This window comes from Urocitellus parryii, chromosome 6, assembly GCF_045843805.1.
Source record: "Urocitellus parryii isolate mUroPar1 chromosome 6, mUroPar1.hap1, whole genome shotgun sequence".
In the NCBI taxonomy this organism is placed as follows: domain Eukaryota; kingdom Metazoa; phylum Chordata; class Mammalia; order Rodentia; family Sciuridae; genus Urocitellus; species Urocitellus parryii.
In genome coordinates, this window is record NC_135536.1 from 87,808,263 (window position 1) to 87,833,152 (window position 24,890).

The window sequence follows — 24,890 nt, forward strand, 5'->3', positions numbered from 1 at the left end:
GTACTGGAGATTAAAGCCAGGGGCACTTTACCACTGAGCTGCATCCCCAACCCTTTAGATATTTTTCATTTTCAGGCAGGGTCTCACTTTTTACCCTGGCTGGTCTCAAACTTGTGATCCTCCTGCCTCAGCCTTCCAAGTCACTGGGATTATAGACATGTGCCACACTGCACCTGGCCAGTCTTCTGTTTTAAGCAGCCTTCTAGGTGTTTCTGATGCACACTGAAGTTGGAGAACTGCTATCCCAGTCTTTTCCTCTGAGTCTGTAGCTTAGGGTTAGGATATTTCTATTTTGACAGCTGTTCATCAGTGTGACTTATGACCTTGCTTTGTTGAAGCCAGTTGCCCTGCTGGGGGAAGAGGAAATATTGTATCCCTGGAGTTTGTAAGGAAAGGGAAAAGAGCCTACACTTTCCATTATTTTTTGACAGTTGCAGGAGAACTTGCCCTGGAGAGCTTGTTAAGAAGGAGGCAGAGTCCTCCTCCCTCTCCCTCAAAGGTACTGATGTGTTTGCCTCACCTCCTGCTCTGGGGCCTGCCGCTTTTCCAGCCAGTCCTTAAAAGGAGCAGTGGGTGCCACATTTGTCCTTTCTGTGCCAGGTCTGTGCTATTTCACTTCCCTGGCGTCAAGTGGATGCTTAATGAGAGCTGTGACGTAGGCTCAGCAGACTTGTTGAGAGAAAGCAGCTTCGCCCCATGCTTTCTGCTGGCTCCTCTCATTGCCTTTCCCAGCCCTGAGTTCACCCCTGCAGGGAGGAGTGGTCATCCATCAGCCTTTCCTCATAAACCCTGATAACTAATCCTGGTGCAGAAAGAGATGCTGGCAGAATCTGTAGACACTGATAAATGACATATGAGACAGAAGTAAAATAGTGTCTTTAGTTTTTCCTATTACCTTGCCCCCCCCAACCCCCACCCCCAATTTAATCTACAAAAGAAAAAAAACAGCCATGTGGAGATTTTGCCATTTCCTTATTTTTATTGTTATTGTTTTAATGAGGTCTAGTATCATCTTTCCTCCTGTTCCTGACCCTGAGGACACAGTCAGGTGTGGAGTTGACAGGTGATCAGACCTCCCAGACTTGCATCTTGTTAGATAGCTGGGAATCTCCTGCTTCCAAAGATCCCCAATTACCTGTTCCTTGACCATAAGAAAATGAAGTCATACTGCTCCTTTGGGTGGCGAGTTTTAACTCTGTGAGGCACAGAACACACTCCCCAAGGGGGTTAGTTTCTGGGGAAAATATTAAAGAAATTAAAACTGTGATATGAATTTATGAAGTTGTTCCTAATATAAACAGCAGAGAAACTATTGTAGGCCAGAGAGCTTATGTGCAGAGTTAAGGGGGAAACTGATAGAGCTAGTCCATGAGGACAAAGGACTCTGTAAAAGCAGGGACTTTTGGTGAGGCTTTTAACTCCACCAGACAACCCAGGGGATTAAAAAATTAAAAAAAAAAAAACCGTCCTGGAGGACTGGATAAATGTTACAAGCCATGCCTCATTTGCCTGAGAATCCATTGGTTCCCAGTGAGGAGGAAGGTAAAAGAGAAAGTTAGAGGAAAGAGAGAACAAAGTAGGCAGAGATTACACCAAATAGCCATTTTGTTTATTCAGCAAATTCACTGCGTGTCTCCTATGTGCCAGGCCACTGCTACTTGAGTCGCTCCTGCATGCCAGGTATATTTTGCATGCTCTTATCTTTAATTTTCTCAACAATCCTTCAAGGTGGATATTACTAGTCTCATTTTTCAGATAAGGAGACTGAGGCTTTTAGAAGTTACAATTGGCCAAGGTCACCCATCTGACAGATGACAGGCCTAGGGTTCAGATTCAATCTATTGCAGGTCAAGGCCTGTGTTTGTTCCACTCCACCACACTGCTTGTCATCAAAACATGTACCTTTCTCGAAGTCTGGTCTATTGTATTCCCCTTTTGTCAAAGTGAGATGGGCCCCAGACAAAAAGGCCTTGGCCTCTCCTCCTCTCCTTGTTTTGAGAACTCTCCCTGCTGGCTCCTTCTCACTTCTGTGTATCCTCCTTGCTCAACTCCTCCAGCACTATAACCCTGGGTTCCTGATAACCTTTTTTCTTTTTTGTAGTGCTGGAGGTTGAATCCATGGCCTCAAGCATGCTAAGCAAGCACTCTTATCACTGAGCCACATCCCTAGACTCTGATGGACTTTCACTTTTGAAGAGTAGTCTTGTCTGGTGGTTGGAGAGGAAAAGAGCATCCCAAACGAAGGCTCCATCAGCCAAGCCATTAAACAAAGAAGCTAGGAAAGGATACTGTCAGCTCTCCAAGGCCTTGAGGGCTATGGCGGGCTGCCTAACTACACTTCTCTCCTGCCTAACTACACTTCTCTCCTGCTCCATAGCTGGTTCTATCCTAGAGCAAGAGGGGTGGCCGCTATAACTGTGACTTCATTTGTCACAAAGAAGAGAATTCCCGTTTCAGGAAAAGTTCAGTAATTTTTGCCTGTACTACTACCTTCTAGATGAAGATATCTAACACTAGTATCTATTTTCTCTTACCCTTAGGACATTCTTCCTCCTAACAGCTTTCTGGACATTACCCTGTGGAGAGAATTCTGCCTCATGTCCTCATAGCCCATCTGCCCAGCTTTCTCTCCTGCTTAGGAACCTTTATAACTGAACCAGAACTCTGCCCAATTTCAACATCCTCATCCCATGGTCAAACATGCTTTGGTCTATAACCTGAACTGAAGGCATATCTGTACAAGTATTGGTGCTTGGGAACAAATTGTGATTCTTAGAATTCAAATTCTCTTTCTTGAATTCTCTCTCTCTCTCTCTCTCTCTCTCTCTCTCTCTGTTGTGTTGGGGGTTGAACACAGGGTTCTATGTATGTTAAACATATGCTCTATCCCTGAGCTACATCCTCAGTCCAGAAATCAAATTCTTGATTGCAATAGTTTTCAGACATCTGAATTCAAGGGCTGTGCCTAAACCTGCTCTACCCAAGTCCCATTCTCTGGGAGTCATGGGCTCCAGGACTTGTGCCACACTCCAAAGTCATATAATTGTGACTAGGAAAGCAAGAGGAAAACTTGAGTTTGGATTCTTCACCCTTGGCCCAGGTACACCCCACATGCATAGGAATGTTTCCAAGCCTTTTTAAACTTCCATTGATCAACCCCACACCAACGCTTTCACCAGCTTCATCCCATCACATTCCTGACCAGCTGCTTCTTGGTGTACCAGGGAGTTGACACTGCCCTCTAAAGTATCTTCCCAGGAGCCTCTGTTTCCCACTGTACTCTGAAGCCAGGAAGCCCCTTCCACCTGGTAAGGGTAGCATTCCCCCAATCCCTACAAAGCCAGTAACCCATTCTTAGAATCTAGAGGTGGCCTTGGCCCCCAGTCCTCAACATATTTTATAGTCCAGACCCTTGACACTTAAAAGGTACAGTTCAGGAGCCAACAGCAGAGGCCTCACCTGGGGCCTATGAGAGGTGCAAGCTCTCAGGTTTTCCCCAGACCTGACATTAGAATCTGCATGACTTTTCATATGAGAGTGTGAGAAGAGTTTTCTAAACAGGAAGAGATACCCCTTTCTGAGTAGGCGGGCTGGGAGTGAAGCCAAGAGCTAGTGAGGAAGCCTGAGCTAGGACCCCCCCAGTTCAGGCCTCACATATAATGGTGGAGTCACCTTGGATATGATCAGGAGTCTCCCTAGAGCCTCAGAAGGCAATGAGAGGCCCACAACCCTCCAGAAAGGAATAACCATGTAGGGTCAGAGAGGAAGGAAGCAGAAGGGGCCATGGTGAGATCCAGGCACGAACTCAGGAATAAATGGCATGTGTCACATAAAAAAAAGAGAGGAACACCTGCCTCAGCCAAGCATAGATGCAATGGTTCTCTTTGGGCTCCTACCACCATTCTGCCCCCAGCACTGTCAGGCACCTACAGCCAAGAACAGCTCCCGCTGTTCAGCCTAGAGCTGCTGGATGACTGAGTTGCAGAGTCACTGTCGCCCACCGGGTAGATTACTGGTAGAGGGTGCTCAGGAAATGTTCACTGAATTGAAAGGAAGCCACAGCTTGTGCAGAGCCTGGATAATTCACCAGACGTGGGCCTCCAGGGAAGGGTAGGAATGGAGATTAAGTCAGAAAGACAAGTCCTAATGTCCGTACTTAGCTGGAATTGTGTTCTGTCTTTCAAGTCTCTGAGTCCATGGCCTTGGTGTGGAGAGGTTGGGGGAAGAGAAAAAGAAAGAGAAGGCAGGAAAGGACCCCAAGGTGCAGGGCCAGGCCCTTGCCTCCATTCAGAGTGCATGGGATGTCTGACCTGGGTGTTGAAGAGGGGCATGCCTGCTAGTGAGCTCTCCCACCTGCTGTGGGCACAGGAGATGGTCCCCCTGCCCAGCCCATTTCACTGCAGAGAGAAGACCTTTTCAGACACCTTCCTTTCTCTTCCCAATCCAATCCCTGTCAGCGGCAAGACCTCCCTCTTTCTGGATCTCATCCTCCTTTCCAGGAGAAACAGGAGGCTGGCAAGATTCCCCTGGTTTGGCCATCCCAGGGGTCTGGGACTTGGGTCACCTGGGTGAAAGGCAGGGGTATGGGAAAGGGCTTGAGCCTGAGTTGGCTGTGACAGTTTTGAGGCTACCTGGACCTGAAGAGACAAAAACCTGCAGCTGGAGAGAGCAGCCAGGCCCCAGGGGACAATGGGGAGTAGGAGAGTCCATTGCTGAGTGCTACTAAGCTTTGCTGTCTTGCAAAGGTAGGAAAGACTTGTGGCTTGGGCAGAAGTAGGCCCAGGTCAGTGATACCAGCTTTAGACACCAGGCACCAGCTTAGGAATACACCAGGGGTTGTGCCTGTACATGAAAACTGCACAGAGATGTGTACATCCTATGCAGGGAGGAGGCAACTCCTTGCCCTCATAAGATGGCCCTGCCACAGAGTTTGCCACACTGCTCAGTCAGACTGGCACAAGCTCACTGGCAATCAGATGCCCATCATGCAGAAGACTCTCAACTGAGTTCTTCCCTCCTCTTCTCCCCAGCCTGGCTCCCCATCTCCCATGCACTATGCTCAGCATCTTCCTGAAGGGCCAGGACCTCCTGTCCTACTCCTCACACCTGAGCCTCTCCCCCTTTGACCTGTTCCTCTGGGGGCCCTGCTTCTTGATACCAGTCTCTGTTGGGCCCCTGCCTTGCTAGACTTGTCCTCTCTGGGCTCTAAAACCCCGGTTCCTTTCTGTGGCTCAGAGCAAGTCTGGACATCTAGCCCAGACTGCTGGGCATTCCATCCCAGGGGCTGCTGCTCAGAGCCATCTGGCCAGGACACAGAACTCTTCTGGGCCTCAGGCCTTGGACTGAGCATACAAATGCTCTCTCCAGGCCCAGGACTGCTGGCTCCTCCTAGAGAGAGGTCAAGGGGAGCCAAGTCAGTTTCTTCCGGAGAGTAAGGGACTGAACTGGCTGTGGAGGCTGCTGAGTCCCCTTGTGGCCCCTCTGGGGATGGCAGGGTTGGGCTAGTTGCAGGAATCCTCTCTAGTCGGCCTGGCTCTGTCTTGCTCTGCTTCTGTTCACGCTCCTCCTCTGCACTGGATGTTTTTCTGGGGCTCTGGCTTCCCTGAAACAAGAGAATAGCCTGGCTGGCTGGCAACCTCAGGGATCATATCCCCAGCCCACCCCATCCAATCTCCAAGTACCCACTTCATGACTCTGCAGCTCCTCTTTATCTTCCTTCATGTCCCACCTGTAGGAACAGAGCATGTGGCAGGCCCTATGCCAACCCTTACCCCATTTCACATCACCCCAGCCAGTGCCCATGTCCCCCAGGGAGAAGCTAAAGCCCAAGGTTCTCAGAGAAAAATCAGACCCAGAATAAAATTCCAGAATGCTTCCCTCCCAGTTTGGCTTTGTTCCCCAACTCCAACCATTTCCCCTAAATGCTACCCACCTTGGCCCCATCCTGGGTCCCCAGCTGCTGTTTATGGCCAAGCCTGCTGTACCTTAGTTGCACACCTTGAGTTCCTATGGGGACTCCAGGCATGTCCCTGCCTGCACTGCCTGAGAAAGGCACTCCTCACTTCCCAGGGGAAGGGAGCTGCTGTAATTACTGTGGCCTCCCTGAGCGCCAGGCTCTGTTCCTGCTGCCTCTGCTGCTGGTCTCTCCTGGTATCTCATTAACCTGCAGCAACAGCAGCCAGCAAGGAGGCAGGGGCCCAGGGGACAGAACAGGCACCTGGATCCAGCCCTGTCCAAGAAGTCAGGACAACTAGATGCCTGCTTTGATTTTTGTCCCCTGCTACCTATTACCTTCGGGCTCTGCCAGTCAGCCTTTCTGTTCCTCGGGCTTTGCTGACTGTGGCTATCGCCACCGAGGGTCTGCCAAGCTGTCCACCCCGACCTGCAGGAGATGGTCCACAAATTAAGGAAAGAAGAAGGCTGAAGCAGTTGGTATCTCACCAGCTGATGGGATCCTGCTTCTTCTCCCCCAACTCACCTTTTCCATCAGGTGGCAATGGTGGGGGCTGTATCTTCCAGTGGGTCCTGGGTCCTAAAGAGGGACAAAGGAAATGGGGGAAAGGGTGGGGCGATTAATGATCAAAAGCAGAAACACCAGTTCTTCTAGTACCAGGAAGTTACCAGTCCTGATCCAGTTGTGGGTTTTCTACTTCCCCAGAAAAGCCCCCACCTGGCCTCCTGTGCTAGTTTTGCCACTTCCTGGCTAGATGACCTGATTGGCCTTTTGGGGCCCCAGCCTCCTTGTACATAGCATGAGGGCACCAGAAACCCACAGGCTGTTTCTGCAATAGGCCAGGGGAGGACCAGTCGGACTTTCACCCAGTATAGACTGAGGCCTTGAAAGACCCCATTGGAGGCAAGCTTCCACGAAACCTCCTCCAGGGGACTTTGAGGCCAGAACCAGCAAAGCTGTGGACTCAGAGGACAGTCGAGGAGGTCTGATGGTGCAAGAGAGGAAGAAGATATCCTCCCATGCTTCCTTTCAGCTCTGAAAAGAAGTAGGAAACCAAGAAACAGAGAAAAGGAGGAGAGTGAGAAATGCCAAGGTGCAGGGGATGAGGTGGGGTTGGCTCACCCCTTCTGCCTCCCGCCCTGGCCGAGCCCTCGTCCCTAGGCTTGCTGCAGTCCTGTAGCCTGTGTAGACAGAGGAGGGAGTCAGGTTGCTGGTGGCTGGGTGGACAGAAGTTGCTTCAGGCCCCATACTAACACAGCCTCCCCCAGCCCCAGCCCCAGAACTGAAGGCAGCAGGGAGATGATGGGCCAAAGAGAGAGGCGGGGGCACCCAGTACCCACATAAGCCCTGAGCCCAGGGCCTTACCAGAGGGCCCAAGCAGGATCTCTCCCTCCAAGCAGCACCCACACGTAGCCCTACCCCAGCTCCATTAGCATGTCAGCCCAGCAAGATTTGCAGCCCTGCCACCCACGTGGGCTTGGTCTTGTCCAGGTCCCACGGGCGGCGCCAGTCACCCTGTGCATCTCTGTGCCGGGCAAGGCGCGCCAGGTCAATCTGCTCCCGCTCCTGCTTCCACTGTGCATAGTCCCAGCCCACCTCTGGGGGCTCCCCCACTGGCCTTCTGGGAGCTAGGCCTGGGACCACGCCAGGACTCCGGGGTTCACGAGCACCCTGAAAGGAGAAGACACTCAGCCCCAGAAGTGGGGTGGGGAAGAAGCAGGAAAAAGATTGAAGTGGTTGTCTGGAGGGTCCACTAACCCACTCTTTTCTCAAGGTTTCCACGTTCCCATGTAAAAATTAGATTTGTTCCATCTCTACTAATGTGCCGTGGCCATGATTTCCATCCACTTGTTAGATGTGAGTTTGGGGAAAGTAACTAAACCTCTCTGTGTATCATATCCTCATCTACAAAATGAGGCTAACAACAGCACCCATACACAGGGTCCTTGCAGAGGTGTGTAGAGTGACCCAGGGTGGGAGGGACATCCAGAGGCTCTGAGCAAGAACGAGGACTAGGGGCTGCTGCCACCTAGAGGTCATGGCTGGCACATGGCCAGTCTTCCACACCCTCCCCACCTGCTGCCACCAGCCAGGCTAGATAGGGAGGGGGCTGGATCTCTGGCTTCAACTGTCTCTCCCCCAAAATCCACCAAAAGTAGAAACTGGCCACAGAAAGGATGGAGGGGCAGAAATTCTCACAGGTGCTACCTAGGTCATATCCTGCTGATGGGAGTCTGACTCAGCTTCTTTGCCTCCCCCAAGTGGGGACTGTTACATTCATGACCCCATCCTTTCTTGAAAATGTACCTTCCGTGAAGAATCTGAGCTGGTGGCTATCTGCATGGAGGGGCTGTGGCCCTGGCTTGCTCCAAGTGGCTGATCTGTCCCCTGGTTCCTTGTTCTGGCAGGCTTTTCACTTACGATCCGTTTGGCCTGGAGAAGGTGAAGATGGACAGCATGGCAGGGCCAGGGACAGGAGACTGCCCCTACTCTGAGGTCTGGATGCTCCCCACACCTGCTCACCTTGGCTTTATTTTCCATTGTCACGGCCAGCTCCACTCGTTCCCCCAAACAGAAAGTTTGGTCCCCATCATCTTCATCCTCAAGCATCTCATGGGCCACTCCAGGTTTGAGGGGGCTCCTTGCCCAGTTTCTGCTGACCACCCGCTTTTCCTGCAGGCCACATGAGCAGTGCTGGGCAGGACCTGGGTGCTGGGCTCTTTAGGTATTTCCTAGGCTTGAGTTCTAGCCTGGGCCCTCCCTGGAATGCCCAGAGAAGCTGGTTCTATGGGGAGTTCACATGCCAACAGCATTAGGTTATCCAGGGCCCAGGGCCACCCAAGGCTCAAGATGCCACAATGGCCCGTCATCTTTGAGCTGGGAAATCCAGAGCTCTCAGACAATGCAGCTTTGTCCTTTAGAAACTGTTCCTGGCTTTCAACCCCAACTTCTCTGTCCCCCACTTCCTGCAGGGTTTTTAGACCTGGCTCTGGGGATTAGCAGAAGCCTGTGCTTAAGGCAAAGATGCAGGCTGTGGGGATGGGAAAGGCTATAGGGAGACTTCTATTAGGTGTTCTTTTAGCTTTGACCTGGACTGCATGAGGAGTTAATGGGTGAATCCAGAATGGTAAATAGGAGAAGAGGGCCAGAGGCAGTTGTCCTCCCCTGACATGGGCTGGACTTCCTTCCTTGCCATCCTGCCCTATCTCCAGGGTGTGCTTACACCAGGAATCTGGCTGATGGTGACGGTGAGGCCATCAGGTCGGAGGAGCTCTGGTGTGGTCACAGCCATACCCCCCTGCTCAGCCTGCCGACGGTCTTCCTGGATCTCCTGTGGGAGGGCCAGGGGTCAACACAGGCCACTGCCCCCCAGATGCACAGAGACACAGATGCTGACAGGCCTACACGAAGAGACACCAGGGGGACACCAGGGGGCAGAGACAGCACATCACAAGTGCCTGAGACCCTGACCAAGCCTCTGAGAGGGAACATGTTCACCCCAACCCTGGTCCTGGGTCTAGAGACACATTCCAGCCTGCAGGGAGAGCCCGTCATGCAGGTAGCCACCTTTTGGTCAGCCAGGGGCACCAGCCAAATTGGTCCTCTCAGCCCTGTCGCAGCCCACTCACCTGGTACCTACGTAATAAGGCTTGATTCTTCTTGCGCAGGGCAACTATCCTGCGATCCAGCTCAGCATCCTTCTCTTCTTGCTTGCTCATCAGGGATTCAGTTCTGTGAGGCCCCTACAGAGGGCAGGGAACCCAGCTCCTGACTGCTGGGCCTACCCCACCTGTACCCCACCTTTCACATTTACCCAATCAGCCTTATTCTAACGACCTGGGAACCAGGCCCCAGACTCATAGTTCAGGCCACACATGAGGGTTGGAGTTAGGAAGGTGGTCCATAGAAGTCCCCAAGCCTCCATCCCAGTTCCTCCAGGGTACAGGTGAGGGTCTAATACTCATGACCACAGTGCCCAGCAGCAGCTGCCCCTCCCCCTGGCTCTCCAGGGAGCTCACTGCCGAGCAGCGCCTGGAATAGGAGTTATAAATGGCTCTGGCAGTGGAACCTGCCGTGACTGGGAAGCTGCCAGGAGATTTGGGAGGTCGAGGGGGGAGCTGTTTGCCTTCCAATCCCAAACCACAGATAAAAAGGGTCTTCTAGCTTGGTCCTGGGCTCTCAGGCTCTGGACCCCACTCTCTGGACCTAACCCCAACCCGCAGGAAAGAACCGCTCCCACGGGCCCAGCCCTCCAGGCCTGAGCCACTGGCAGACAAGGCAAAAATGGGTATCTATGTTTTAGCCTCGGCCAGGGAGCCCTCCAGGGCAAACCATGTCCCTGCATTGAGATCCTGGGTCCCTCCTTGCCTGGCTGCGGGGTCTCTGTTTGTAGCCAGTGCCCCTGGCCAGCCCGCTACCCGCCTCAATTCAGTCCTCTTCCTCCCAGACCCAGCTGTCCCTGGAATGTAGCTACCTGGTATCTCAGCCCTCCCCAGCCCCAAGAAGCCCCCCGCCAAAGGCAAGGTGCCACTCACAGCTGAGTGCATGGCAACAGCGAGCACCAAGAGAATTCCAGAACAGCCCCGGGGGAACCAGGGCAGGAGGGAAGCTGGAGCCACCGGAGCCGGGCCTCTGCCGGCCTCTCCCTGCCGGCTTCGCTGCTCAGCACACGAGATCATGTTGTGATTACAAAAGACTCCTCTGGGCTCCCAGCCAGGAACACTGCAGCCGCCACCCCCACCCTTCCCCTCTCAGAGGGCGAGGACCAGGGCACTGGCAGCCAGCTGGTCCTGCCCAGCACCTCTCCCCGCCCTGCCCCAGTGTCCCCAGACAGACTGGCGGAGACTTCTTTCTGGTGGGTCGAGCCCACACAGGAGGCCTTGTCCCCCAGGACCTGCCTTCACCCAAGGTCCTATGCTCCAACAGGACCCCATCCTGGACCCCACTGTGGACAAGACAGGTAGATAGCAGAGGCCTTTGTGCCTCACATTAGTAAAAGAGGCCTACGGGACACAGCCCAGTCCATCCAGCTCTGTGATCTGAGCCCCCCCCACCCCGCGCACCCCCCTCATTACGATGCCTCCCCTGTCTCTCATCACTCAAAATGATCAAGCACCTAGGCCAGCACGTACTACACATACCTAAAATGCTACCACTAGTCATTGGTCCCTTTAGATTGAACATTGTCTTCTCTGTATTTCCCAGAAAAGCTACTCTTGGCAAGCTTCTGTATGAAAAGCCAAGCCTTTCTCCAAGGCCCTTAGCCTTCCTTTCTCCAGTTCCTCACACTGGGTTCTTCCTGGCCTTGCTCTCCGATGCTGACCATTTCAGCCTCTCAAACTCCAAAGGAGAACAAAGGCCTTCTGAGGAAAACCTCTCCTAAATCATCCTCATACACCTAAGCCAGTGTCTCTGCCCAGGGACCAGCCTGATGAGCAGTCCCATCCTGGGACCTCAGAGGCCCAAGGCTTGAGGTGCTGGGGGAGGGGTGGATGCTCTCTCTGTCTTAGGAGTGCCTGGCATCTCATTCAGTATCAGTAGTTACAAGGCACTAATACCCAGGCCCTGGAGTGAGTGTCAGAAACCTCAGTATTCCCCACATTCCTGTTTGACCAGGCCTCAGTTTCCCTAACCTCTCACCACAACTTGTCCCTTCTGAGTCTGGATCAAAAAGCACCATTGCCTTCTTTCTCCTCCCAGATCAGCCCAGGCAGCTAGAGGCCCACCTCTCCTCCCCTGGAACTACACTTTCAACCCACCCCCTTCTCCATCACGCTCAGCCCCTTTCCTGTTCAGGCCTTCACCCCTGGCCCCACCCCATCCCTGCAGCCCCAGAGTTCCCATCCTGCTTGCAAATGCCACTGTGTTCTTCCTTCTTTCCTGCCGGATGTTCCCACTGAGTCAGACTCAGCTACTTTCCCAGCAACAGTGACGCAGCCAGACTCCTCACCCTAGTGTGTGTGTGTGTGTGTGTGTGTGTGTATGTGTGTGTATGTGTGACACACACACACACACACACACACATACTTGCTGCTTCTCCCACCCTTTCTATGTTCTGCCTCACACAGGCTGAGTTCCAGCCCAGCCTCAGAAGCCTCCAGAAGCCTCAACTTCCCATTATCTGCCCCACAATGTGTTGTTGGAGCTGGGAGGCCCCCAGAGCTTGGCCTGGGAGGGAGACCTAATGCTCTCTACACTCTCTGGAATACAGGGCCCCAGAGCAGGGTTGGGGAGGAGAGATTTGGACAAAGGAGGATGCAGGCAAGGTCTTGATTCCCTGCTGCATCCATTCCCAACTAGAGTGGGCAGGCACAGGTAGAAATCCAGTTGCCCTACTGGGAGGGATGACCTTGCAGGGAGAGAAACCCCTACCCTAGAGGCAAAGGCTTAGTAGCCTATCAGGCTGGAGACCCGTGTGTCCAGGAAAACCCACAGTCAGACAGGAACCTACTGTTGCTGGCCACGTGCTTCCAAGTGTTACTCATACAATATGTCATGCCTCTGCGCATCCCCCACATTCTACCACTTTCTCTAGAACCTGCAGTTTTCCCTGTCTGCTATCCAATTGGACAGAGGTTGTCTGAGGGCAAGAATAATGTGCCAAGTCCTCAGGATCCCCAGGGCCTGGCACAGTGCCCCCTGCATGTTGCAGAGTCTCCATCAGCTCCTGCAGAGTGAATTAACCTGTGCTGTCCCAAGCATTGCTGTGGATATGCTGTGCATAGGTTATGACTGTCTTTCTGTCCACACAGAATGCACACAGCCCTGAGAGCCAGTGACTGTCAAAGCCCACTAAGAATGCTCTCCCTCTGTCCTGGGGAGAAGTCCACTGGAAGCAGGGAAAGGCAGGGGAAATGACCAGTGTGATGTTCCCAGGAGACCAGGTCTGTTACTCCCTGCTACCACTAGGGGGAAGCAGCATTACAAAGCCTGGCTTTGGATGAGGGAGATGCACATCCTCCCCTGTTTCTCCCCAGCATCTCTCAAGTCTCAGTCACCACCCCACCTGCCCCCCCCCCCCCCCCGGCCCACCTCACAACTCCATCAGACTAGAGAGGCCACACAGTTGTAGAAGTCACATTTTATTTACGATAAAATAGGCCCAGAGAGGTGAAGCCATCTGCCTGGGCCTCCATGCCTGTTTTTGTTGCAGATGAGCCTGGAAGTCAGGGCTGGTGCCTCCCTGCCCAGGGCTCCTTTCCCTGATGGCCCTGCAATGCTGTTTTGGCTGAGACCTCGCTCTTTGTTCTCCCTCTCTCCGTGGAGCTGGGCCAGTCATCCCAGCATCCCAGGGCATGGCACAGGTCTCTGGATCACAGCTCTTTCCTGGTGGGTTCCCCACCTCCCAGACCACCGGCCAGCTCAGGCGACAGCCTCACCCCTGTGGCAGAGGGCATCTGGACCTGATTCATGGTGATTAGAACACAGACATAGAGCCAACCTGGAGACAAGATGGTTGTGAGACGCCTTCTCTCTGAGGAGAAAAGGGAAGAGAGGCCTACTGGGGAAGAAAGACCTAACAGACCTGGGAGCACGGGTCTGGCAAGGGCTACTCAGGCCATATTCATCCAAAATGGCTGTCCCTGTGAATAGCTGAACAATAAAATATCAGCACTCTAGTCCTTGCCCTTCTTATCCTTGTCCTAGAATGAGGCAGGCTGGCATGGAGTTCAATCCCTTCCCTCCTTACTGACACTGTCTCTTATCTCTCTGATTTTCCTCCATAAAATGAAGTGCACATTTCTCATTGAGTCATTTGGAGACAAAATGAAATAACATGGTGACATCTATACCTGGAACAACGTGTGACGCATAGCCAGGCTCAAAGTCGTTTTTTTCCGGCTTCAGGTAACTTCATGGTAGCCAACCCTCAGCATTCATCAAGGGGACCCAAAGGCTGCCTCCCCCAGCCCTTGGGGCCTGAGCACACTGGGGACTTCTGGGTTATGGGGATCATTTGAGACCTTGGAGCGCAGGCCCTGAGGCACCCCCTCAGTGTCCTCTCTGTGCCTTCCTTCATGTCTCCTGCACAAATCCTGCAAGCCCAGGCTCCTGTGCCCTCCATCCCCCCAACATGTCCTCCCTGTCTACTACCTTCCTCATACTCTGTTCCCTTTCAAGTCCCAGATTCTGACTGTCATCTCTTCCAGTCAGCACTGGTGCTCCTGGAAGCAGTCTCTGTGTTTCACCTGCCTCTGAACCCCTCTGGCTGTTCCAGATTCACATCTTAGTACTCAGGAACCATCTTCTTGGCTGGGGGCTAAATCCTTAGTGATCCCTAGTGTCTCTTGCCAGCTCTTGGTGGGTGGGTGAATGTTGAAGAAGAGGATGGACCAAGCTGGAGAGCCCAGTTACCACACTATCTCCTAATGGGAGGGCAAGAGAGGGGGCTTAAAGTACCTTTTCTACATACCCATTCCTCTCCCTATGCCTTATTAGGGATATTCCTGTCTCAAGAAACAGTCTTGACTAGTGGTCTGTGTGTCAAACCAGGCCTGGCCCTGTGTGGGAAGACCTCAGAGTGCATGAGGTGCGGCTAGAGGGACCCGCCCTGGGAGGCTCCAGCTGCCAGGACAAAGTCTGGGCCCCGCCTTTCCAAGAACACACATGCCAGAGTAGGGTGGCATCTGAAGGCAGGAGACAGGTTGAACTGGGAGCCACTCCATTTTGTTCTGCAGGACACACCCAGGGCTGGACCACCATGTGCTCTCTAGCCCTTGACTCAGTGGTAAGAGGTATACCCTGGTGTGAAACTGAACCCCTTAGGGTTTCCCTTGTTCAGGCCTCTGTTATCTATGCAAAGAGGGCTTACAGTATTTTTCCAGAACCCCACATTATGACCCATCTCAGAGTTGCTACCAAAGATTAAATGTTGTGCCTGTCAGGCCTTGCCTGCCACATGCCATCAGCAGGGCACCTACCGTGTGCTTTGCATGACCTGCACAAGAGAGAATACATGGGAAGAGGCAGGGAAGTGGTGGTGGCTTTTCTAAAAAGAGGACATCAGGTTAGAAAGGTACAAACCAGACTGAGGAGGTCACTGAAGGGCAGACTGAGGATAAAGTAGTCCAGGGGCTCACTGACAGCTCCACAACAGGGGCTGATAAGGTCATGTGGCAGTTTAGGAAGCTGAAGCCAAAAAGGTTCAGTCAAGAATTTGTGGGGACAGGTGTGAGTGATGTTCAGACACCGCAGGGAGCTACTTAGGCCAGGCAGGGCAAAGGAAGGTCTAGGGAAGGAGTGAGCAGGAGAGTGTTCAGGAGTCATCAGAACTTTAGCATGGCTGTAGGTGGGCACAGAACCAAATGGCACTAAGGTCTCAGTCCTAGGGGTCCTTCTGGAAGCAGGGAGTACAAAGGGCTGGGCTGCATGTCCCCAGAATGCTCCTCCTTCTAGGCCTGGAGGGGGCAGGCAGGGACTAATAAGCTAGGCTGGGACAGACAGGCTTTATCCCTGCCCTATCTTATGGACATAGGTGTGGGTGGGGTCACACCCTGTAGGAGAGAAAGGTTTGGCACAGTTTTGAGATGGAGAGAGGGCAGAAGCCACTTAAAGATTGAGGAATGGCAGGAAGCTGAGAAGGGGACCTTTGAAAGTGGCTGAAAGGGTGCATTTGGGAGCTTTCTCCTGGTATAGATGCTTCTAGGCAGAAGAGGGTAACCAGGGCTGAGATAACAGAGGCCAAAATGGCTGGGTCTGGGACACAGTGGTCACCCTGGTCACTGTGGAAGAGAGAAGACAGCCTGAGAGTGGGGAGTGAGGCAGAGTGACCAACTGTCCCAGTTTGCTTGGAACTGTCCCTATTTTAGCTCCAAAATGCCCATGCTGGAAAAACACAGTTCTAGGGATACTAGGATGTTGTGGGAAAGGAGGATGTTGAGGGAGGGTGGGCCCTGGAGGGTGTGTCTCAGGAGTCCATCATGAAATGCTGGTGGATATCAGAGGCCAAAGATAGTGACCTATCCAGAAGGCAGATGCCCGGTTCAGAGCAAGGGAAGGAATGATGGGGCCAGAGAGTCAAACAGGTCACCAGTGCTTACACAGGCCCGAATCACACCTTGCACTCACAACTAACATTGGCAAAGCCCTCACACCTATGATGTCATTTGATCTCTTCTAGCTCTGGTGTTATTGGCTTCTCTATGGAGATCAGGGTCAGCAACCTGTCCAGGGGTCTCTGTAGGTGCACTGCGCCCTGCTGCGCCTGAATCACTAACAAGAACGCGCTGCAGCACTGTCTCTAGCCCAGACCCAGGGCAGCCATCTTTGCCCTTGTGCCATCAGAAACCTGTCTACCAAACCAGGCAAAGGCACCTGGCTATTTGGCCTCTTCCCTGCTCTGCAGGACAGCTGGGGAGGCAGGGTAGTCTTGTTGGCTCTGCTGACAGGTCACAGAGAAGATCAATATCCTGCCTTCAAACCTTCACTGCATATCCTCACCCTTCCAAGACCCCCACCCACTGCCTCCACTGTCCAGGAGACCTTCAATCTCTTCCTGTCCTCCTCTCTCCTCTCCCTGATCCCAGCTCCTCACCCCTCTTATAGTTCCTCAAATGGTTCCTCTTATTCCACCCAGTTCCCTTCTTCTCCACTCTGTGACTTTCTGGCAGGAAGGTGCCACCTCTCTCTGCCAGGGAATAAGTCCAAGCACATGCTGAGCACTTACTATCTGTGAAGCACAGGGTCAAAGGTTAGAGGGGACACACACATGGCTGAGGATCTGCTAGCCCTCAAAATTTAGGGTTGGGGAGGGGAACAAGGCCATGAATGTACACATCTGTTATAGACTGACTCTGATGCTCTGGCATCCTCCTCTCCTCTCTGGGGCCCCCTGGCCCCTAGGCCAAACTTCCCTGTCTTCTCTACATGCCAGGCAGGGCTTGTCTCCTCCACCTAAGGCCTCAGTACCTCCACTGCTCACCCCTCATGACCTGGGCTATGGCTCAAGTCCTGACTCCAGAGGTGACAAGAACTGGAGTCTGAGGTCTTGATCATCCCCCCACCACACACACCTCTTTCTTTTAGGCCCATGAGAACATAGGCCTCTCTTTTCAGCTTCCTGCCAGAGGCTGGGGGCTGGGAGCCTGGAGGACACCACCACACCTTTGAAAATTTCCCCTGGGACTCTGTACCTCTCCAGCAGCCCACCAGCTGTCCCTGTCCTTGCTCCCATCAAAATAGCAATGAATTATGCCAAATGGAGTAATAGAACCCCACCTAGTCATAAACCAAAGTCCTCTGCCTGGGATGTTACCAAGACAGGCTGGAGTTTTTCAGAAGAGAGTTCCTAGAAGGGGAGATAAGTTAATGTGAAGAAGAGCCCAGGGTCTAGATTCACACAGTCCCTGACTGGAGCTAACTATACAATGACTGAGTCACCTCAAGTGTCTTACCATCTTTGAACCTTGCCATATATATGTATATAATATCTCAAAGAGGAAAAGATCATATATATATATATATATGGAAAAGATCATAAACCCTCCAAGAGCTGATCTGAGATCACTGATACTATAGAAGAGCTTGGCATGCAGATACTTTTCTTCCCACCATGGAGACAAAGAATCACTCTTTGTTCCTCTCTATCTTCCAAGTTGTTTTCTGATGAAGGTTATGGTACTTTTGATTTACAGCGCTAATTTAAGTCAAATTGACAGGCCATAAACTGTACATATTTAAAAGGTGCAGTTTGATGTTTTGCCATATGAATGCTCCTTGAAACCATCAACAGGCAAGATAATGAATATATCTACCAACTCCAAAGTTTCTTCACATTCCTTTCTAATGTCTCCTTCCGATCCCTTCCCCTCTACCCTCTTCCTAGGCAAACATTTGTTTGCTGTCACTGTCAGTAAGTTTACATTTTCTAGAATTTTATAGACAAATGTATGCAATATATATTCCTCATGTCTGGTTTCTTTTGCTCAGCATAATTATTTTGAGATTTCATCATATTTTAGCCTGAATCAATAGCTTGTCCTTTCTTATTATTGAACAGTATTCCATTGAATGAATGTGCCATGATTTGTTTATTCATTCCTTTAGTGATGAACATTTGAGAAGTTCTCAGTCTTCAGCCATTCCAAAAGCGTCTACGAATATTCAGTACAACTCTTTATGAGAATCTATGTTTTCATTTTCTGGGTATGTGTTACTTTTTTGTTTGTTTGTTTGTTTGTTTCAGTGCTGGGGATCAAATCCAGGGCCACACACATGCTAGGCAAGCATTCTACCATTGAGCTACATCCTCAGCTTTTTTAAAAAAATTAATCTAGCTAGACATGGTGACTCATGACTGTAATCCCAGCAACTGGGAGGCTGAAGCAGGAGGATTGCAAGTTAAAGGCCAGCTTCAGCAACGTGGTGAGGCCCTAAGCAACTTAGTGAGACTTTGTCTCAAAATAAAAAATAAAAGAAAGCTGGGGATGTAGCATAAGGGCAAAGTGTCCCAGGGTCCAATTCCCAGTACAACAAACAAACAAATAAATAATCTAATGCACTGACATGCAGCTAGCTCATGAGGCTCTTTACAGCAAACCTGGAAACAATTGCTTCTTTAACTTGCTGCTTCTGATTTCACATGGCTTCTGTCCTCTTTGATTGAAACAGGGGGCCAGCCAAGACCCTTTGCCTTGCTGAGGATGGAGTCTTTGATGTTCTCTGTTTTGTACAACATTGTGAGATAGGGAAGGGCACTTCCTTCTTCTTGCAGAAAAAAAAGTTAAATATGCAAATAAAAGAGAAAAAATAAACACAAATATAAAGCACAGAAAAGGAAGCCAGCCATTACTCAGCAATAACTGACTCCAACCCCTCGGTGTCACTACCAAATATTTATTGAGCATCTGCTAATGCCAGGAGAATTGCTAAAGGTTAATGCCTAGGAATACAAAGGTGACTAAGAGAGCCACCACTGTCCCTACATTTGAAGAGCATAGAGGCAAGTGGAAGCAAGATACATTAGAAGAAAGGATCCAGGGAGACAGGAGACCTTGTAGCAGGGGCCACTGGTCTGTCTTCCAGAGCACACTGAGCAAGGGGTTGTGGCACACAGCCAATGCCACAAGGGTCAACGGAATGGCTCCCATGAGGGGCTTGCAGAATGCAGAGAAAGCTGACTGTCTGGGTTCCAAACTCCTGGGTCCCTTCTCAATTTGTCTAGATTCCATCCTGAAAGTCTCCTTTTCTGTGTGTAACTTCTATTCCTAGGTTAATACCCTGGCTTGAGCAGCACATTTGAGAACTTGGGCTTGGGACTAAGCACCCAGGGCAAGAATTCCACCAGGCCCTCCACTCAGGTCACTGTATCCCCTTGACCTGCTGGAGGGAGATACTCATCCTGTCTCGTTTGTAGGAGCTAACTGCGGAGTGTGAAGCACTCACATATGGCCTGACATTTAGTGGGAGCTCCACAAATATTTAGAGCCAGTACTGGGTGCTGAATGTCTTTGCCAGGGTTGGGAACCCCTCCCTTGGTTCTATGGCATCTCATTAACAGACCAATCTCATAATGGGTTGTCCCTCATTCTCCCCATCTGTTCCCCCCTCCCCTGCCCACACATCCTGCTTCCAGTTGCTCTTTGCCCAGAGTAGCCCATCCCTTCTCATTCACTTACCTTCTGCCCATGACTCTCTCAGTGCACCTGATCCATGCCAGCCCCTCCCTATCCAATATAAATACACTGGGCATGGACAGAGTCTCAGGCTTCCTGCTCTTGCTCTGCACTCTTGGGTAAGGACCTGGTTTTGTTTGCTGGGGTTGGGGTAGGGGTGGGGGTTCTCCGTGAGAGTGCTTCATGTGCCTGTTTGTTTGTGCTCTATCTGGGTAAATGTGTTTGATCATTGTTGTTGTACATCTGTGTGTGCTCTGTCTCTCATGTGTGCAACATGTGTCTGTGTGCTGTGTGGCTGCGTATAAGCCCTCATATCTACCCGTCTGCCTTGTCCCACTCCTGGGCTGAGCCCTTGCACTTCCACTCTGTACTTGAATTTTGACTTACAGCCTCTGCCATGACTTATAGAGGGGCTTAGCTAAGAGTCAAAGGGATTGCATTAGGTCCCTTCCAGAGCTGCCAACTCAAATAGCCAGACCTGAATTTGTGAGATATATTCTAAGGACTATATTTTCTCCTTTTTCTAACCCAGATCCTAATTGGCCCTAAGGTTTTTATAACTTCTTCCTCCCACAAGTCCAGCCTCCTGGGTCTCTTCCAGCATCATCACTAACTTAGCAAAAGTTGAGGGAGTAAATAGAACCACGGGCAGCTCAACAGAGTAGAGGGTAGCTCAGTAGTAGAGCACCTGCTTTGCATGTGTAAGTAATTCCCCCCCCACACACACACACACACAAAAGTGGCTCAAAAAATGCAGGAGCCTTTCCTACAAGGGGCCAGCACTGTTATATTAGGTGTGTGTGTGTGTGTGTGTGTGTGTGTGTGTGTGTGATAATTTGCTCAAAATATAACAAATATTCTCAGCAACCATATGAGTACCAGAGAGCCCTGATGATACGTATTTGATCCTTAAGTGTACTATATGTGCACTGGGTCCATCCTAGAGTTGTCCATTGTGACTTGCATGCCAGCCCCAAAGAAGCAGAGGCCAAACCTCAGCATTTCCATCCAGTGACAGCATAGCTTGTTGGTGAATGACAAATTGGCTCAGACCTCAAAGTTCCCACTGCCTTCCAATTCTGGAGGGAGGAAACAGAAATAAGCAGCTAGGACCCAGGAAAGCTTTTCACTCACTTGTGTTGTAGGGCATGGATCATAGGATCCTCTGGGTCCCCCAAAGGTCCCTATCTACCAACCCATCCTGCCCTTCCCTGCTCTTCCAACCCCTATGCTCAGGGACCTCTAGGGACAGGAGTACTGTGACCTGGCATACAGCAGGCACTCAACATGATCAAAGGTGATCCAAGTGGAATTGAACTAACATATGATTATGAGTCTGGGTGTGGATCTTGGGGGTTCAGGGAGGTGTAAGAGTGTGGATCTAAGGAAACAGTACTTCTCTTGTCTCTCTTCTCTCTCCATGTGGATAGACCCTCTCCAAACAATCAATGCCTGTATTGACACCCAGAGTGACATCTCCACATCGAGTGCTATGCTAGGCCAGGTGGAGTAGTCTTACCCCTTCATCCTTTAGAGAGGCTTTGTGTGTGCATCCCTGAGAAGAAGGAAAGAGTTTAAGATATAGATCACCATAAACTAAAATTTTATCTGTCAAACCACAGGTATTTCTTGTGTCACTCCCTGCTCTTGCCCCATAAAGATGGATCCAGGTAAGCAACATGGGTGAGAGGCTATGGGGTGAAAGAAGGAAGGAGAGTGGTGAAGGCAAGGCCAATCAGACAGACATATCTACTGCTTGCCAAAAAAAAAAAAGTGTGTGTGTGTGCGTGTGTGTAGGTGGCAGTAGGGTTCCAAAATGCAAACAAGCCCTTATATTCTGTGGAGCACTTCACAGTTTAAGAAACATGTTCACACATCCTTCATCTCACTAGATCTTGAACCTCAGGAGGAAAACAGGCAAGTGCTTTACACATGAGACCCAGGGAAATTAACGGTCTTGCTTGGGGTGAGACCACAGAAAGATCAGTCTGGAGTCCAGAACACAGCTCTCAGTAGCTGTGCCACTGGCTCTCCTAAAAGGCACAAAGTAATAGTACGTGATTCCTTCCAAAGGAGGGCTTCAGAGCACTGGAGACCATTCAGATGACTATTGCTGAATGAGCCCACTGGACTCACAGAGTAAAGTAGATTTCCTGCAGGAAAACAAGGGAGAGTTGAGCTAGAGAGATTTCCAAGTAGCAGGAGGCATAAGCAAAGGTCCAGATGTGAGTTATAAGGAGGAGCCAACAAAGTTAAAGCAGGAGCCAACAAATAGCTCTGAGGGGCTAAGCACAGACTGGGTGAGATAAATGAGATGTGAGGGAACTAAGGTGGGGCCCCTTGCAGAAGCAGAAGAGGATGAATCAGAGTTTGCCACAGTGGAACATTTCTCTAATGCCATGATGTTTGACCAAGGCGAGGAGGACAAATAGCTGACAGAGTGTGGACAAGAACCCATGCCTCTTAATTGGCCCTGTGCCACCTGGGAGGACTCTGCCAGTCTGGGGCACTCAGGGACTCACAATGGAACTTTGTATTGACTTTCAATATGAATCTGTGGTTGAGTGGATGAATGGAGGAATGATTGTCAGGCAAATGACCAAGTCTGAAGAGCCTTGTTGGGGGAGGGGAACAGATCAGTGCCAGGGAGAAGACAGGGTTTTTAACTGCAGAACCAAATGATCCAAGTTGCTCCTTTTTTTTTTCTCTTCCCCTCCCACAGGTCCAAAGGTAAGAAAGTTCCCAATCCTCTCCCTGTTTTCTTCCCCACTACCAACTACCATGCCCTCCAGACCTTCCTTCCTAGATCCCCTTTCCAGAAATGAAAGTCAAGAGCAGGATTGGGCAGCAGCCCCGTGGGGTGAGGCATTGCCAAGTTCACCCAGCCCCTGCTGCTACAGCCTCCTTCCTTGGCATTCTCCTCTCTGTTTTCCCATCTGTCTCCTCCTTTCCTCTCTTCCCCTCCCTGCCCCAGCAGCCCATCCTCCCTCCTGCTGCTTCCCCACCTGTTCTACCCTGCTCTGCTTTCCTGGCTACCCCCACAGCCTTGCTGGATGGATGGCTTGCTCCCAAGCCCCAGCCACACTGCAGATCCCCCAAGATAGGCTTCTGCCAAGAAAGGAAGTTGGTCTGCCCTCACCCTCTTCTCCTACATCAGCTACCACAGCAGACCAGTTCCCTGGTGTGGATTTGTGGCCCCACCACAAAAAGAGCCATAGAAGGAAAAGCAGATAGAGTAGGAAGTGGCTGTTTCCAGGCATCACTGAGCCTGGATGGAGCAGGAACTGCTCTAACATAGTCACAGGAAAGCCCTGGAGCCTTGATCTTCTGAACTTTTACCATGCCCTAAGAAACAGGAGCCCTGGAAAGGGGCATAGCTTCACCCCTGCTCCACAGGGGCCCAGACCCTCAGTGTCTAGCACAGAAGCAAGATGGTGTCTCTCTCTCCTTCCCTGGGCCTGTGGTAAGAAACAAAGAAATTCCCTTCATCTTAGGGCCTTATAGGTAGTTGTAGTCAAGACAGAAGGTAAAACCACACTTTTTTTCCAGTCTTCTTCTGGCTAAGGAGTAAAACATTTTTTATTTTTATTTATTTTTTTTTAATTTATATACGACACAGAGTGCATTACAGTTCTTATTACACATATAGAGCACAATTTTTCATATCTCTGATTGTATACATAGTATATTCACAGCACTTCGTGTCTTCATACCTGTACTTTGGAGGAGTAAAACTTTGACATTATTTTTTAGTCTTCCTGATATCTTGGGCTCGCACCCTGCTCAGGGATGCCATAGGCTCACACACACACACCCATTCTCATGAACACACCACCATGTACTCCATGCATGCATCTATGTGCACAGCAGGCAAGTATATGCACTCACTTATGTACATGTACCCAAACACAGTTATATGTATGTCAATGCAGCATACATCCTGTTCATATACAAGGACCCACTACCTATGTAGAGAACATGCACATCTTCATCTTCCTTCCTTCTCTTGGTCTACTGCCCCTCCTCCAGCTGCTGTACTCCTTCTCCTCAGCTCCTATCTCTCCCTAGCCCTCAGCTCCTCTACAGCCTCCCTGAGCTTCACCCTTGCTCCTAAGTACAATAAGCCTGCAGTTCTAGCATGGAAAAGCTTCTAGAATCACTCTGCAAGGGTCCCTCAGGGAAGATGAGATAATTTTGCTTCTTAGTTACACATGAAATAAACCAAAGTCCAAGAAGTGGAATCATAGCTCAGGTCAAGAATGGAAACCAATAAATCTAGGTCCCTCCCCTCATCTGCTCAGTATTCAAGGGGCTTCATCAAGGCCACCCCTACCACCCAGTCCTCCCCTATAGCTCCTTGCTAGTGCCCAGGAATCCAGAATCCCCGGGGAAGGAGAAAGAAGAGGAGTTGATTACAGGAGAGATTGACACTGACCTCAGATTCTGACATTGGTCATTTGGCTTTCCACAGGGGCACTGCCATGGCGGCCATCCTCCAGGACCTGGTGGTCCCCCACCTGGCCATGGTCCAGGGCACTGTCCTGGGGGAGGCCACCCCCCAGGACCTGGTGGGCACCCCCCTGGTCATGGTCCAGGGCACTGTCCTGGGGGAGGCCACCCCCCAGGACCTGGTGGGCACCCCCCTGGTCATGGTCCAGGGCACTCTCATGGGGGAGGCCACCCCCCAGGACCTGGTGGGCATCCCCCAGGCCATTGCCCAGGGCATCCCCCTGGTCCACACCACTGAAGAAACAAGAAAAAAAGACACAAGATGAGGAACCTGAGAAGGTTGCCTTCCTGACCTGGCACTAGACATGGACCAGAATCTTCTCTTCCTAATAAACAGCCTCCTGGAGGCCAAGTTTTATTCTTTAAGAGTCTGTCTTCCTTCTCATCTGTTATGGTTTGAATACGAGTCATCTCCCAATCAACTCATGTAACAGATAAAGCAGGAATTCTCAAAGATGAAATGATTAGATTATGAGAGCTGTAACCTAATCGGTGGACTAATCCATTTGATGGGTTAATAATTTGAATGGATTACTGGGTAGTAACTGTAAGCAGTTAAGGTGTGGCTGGAGGAAGCTGGTCACTGGGATTATACGGCTTTTCTCTGGCTCCTCTCTCTGCTTCCCAGCTGCCATGAGCTGAACAGGTTTACTCCACCTCAATCTTCTGCAGTGATGTTCTGCCTCACGTCATTGAGATGGTCAACCATAGCCTGCACCTCTGAAATCATGAGCCCAAAGGAAACTTTTCCTCCTCCAAGTTGTTCTTGTTGGTATTTTGGCCACTGTGATGAAAACCTAACACAATATTCAAAC

At 50.9% G+C, this 24,890-nt stretch overlaps 1 protein-coding gene across 3 annotated transcripts; it reads right to left on the reverse strand.

Moving 5' to 3' along the window:
* Window positions 1-1,587: 1,587 nt before the first annotated feature.
* On the reverse strand, window positions 1,588-10,615 carry Ccdc9b (coiled-coil domain containing 9B). Of its 3 annotated transcripts, XM_026390224.2 has the most exons (11): window positions 10,489-10,615; window positions 9,583-9,696; window positions 9,177-9,284; window positions 8,477-8,626; window positions 8,261-8,386; window positions 7,425-7,624; window positions 7,076-7,134; window positions 6,479-6,532; window positions 6,292-6,382; window positions 5,686-5,728; window positions 1,588-5,602 (listed from the first exon to the last, which is right to left on the reverse strand). In XM_026390224.2, exons 1-11 carry the CDS (start codon window positions 10,498-10,500, stop codon window positions 5,060-5,062), a joined length of 1,500 nt encoding a protein of 499 aa, XP_026246009.2. In that variant the 5' UTR covers window positions 10,501-10,615; the 3' UTR covers window positions 1,588-5,059. The 3 variants fall into 3 exon arrangements, with proteins under 3 accessions (XP_026246009.2, XP_077655542.1, XP_077655543.1); XM_077799416.1 differs by lacking the exon at window positions 7,076-7,134 and having other exon boundaries at window positions 7,468-7,624; XM_077799417.1 differs by lacking the exon at window positions 10,489-10,615 and having other exon boundaries at window positions 9,594-9,674.
* Window positions 10,616-24,890: the final 14,275 nt, after the last annotated feature.

Coding starts and splice junctions, on each gene's coding strand:
- Ccdc9b (XM_026390224.2), bottom strand. Junction 9,285..9,582: donor CCTTATTACGTAGGTACCAG/GTGAGTGGGCTG, acceptor GCCCTCCCACAG/GAGATCCAGGAAGACCGTCG. Junction 7,135..7,424: donor CTGGACAAGACCAAGCCCAC/GTGGGTGGCAGG, acceptor CTGTCTACACAG/GCTACAGGACTGCAGCAAGC.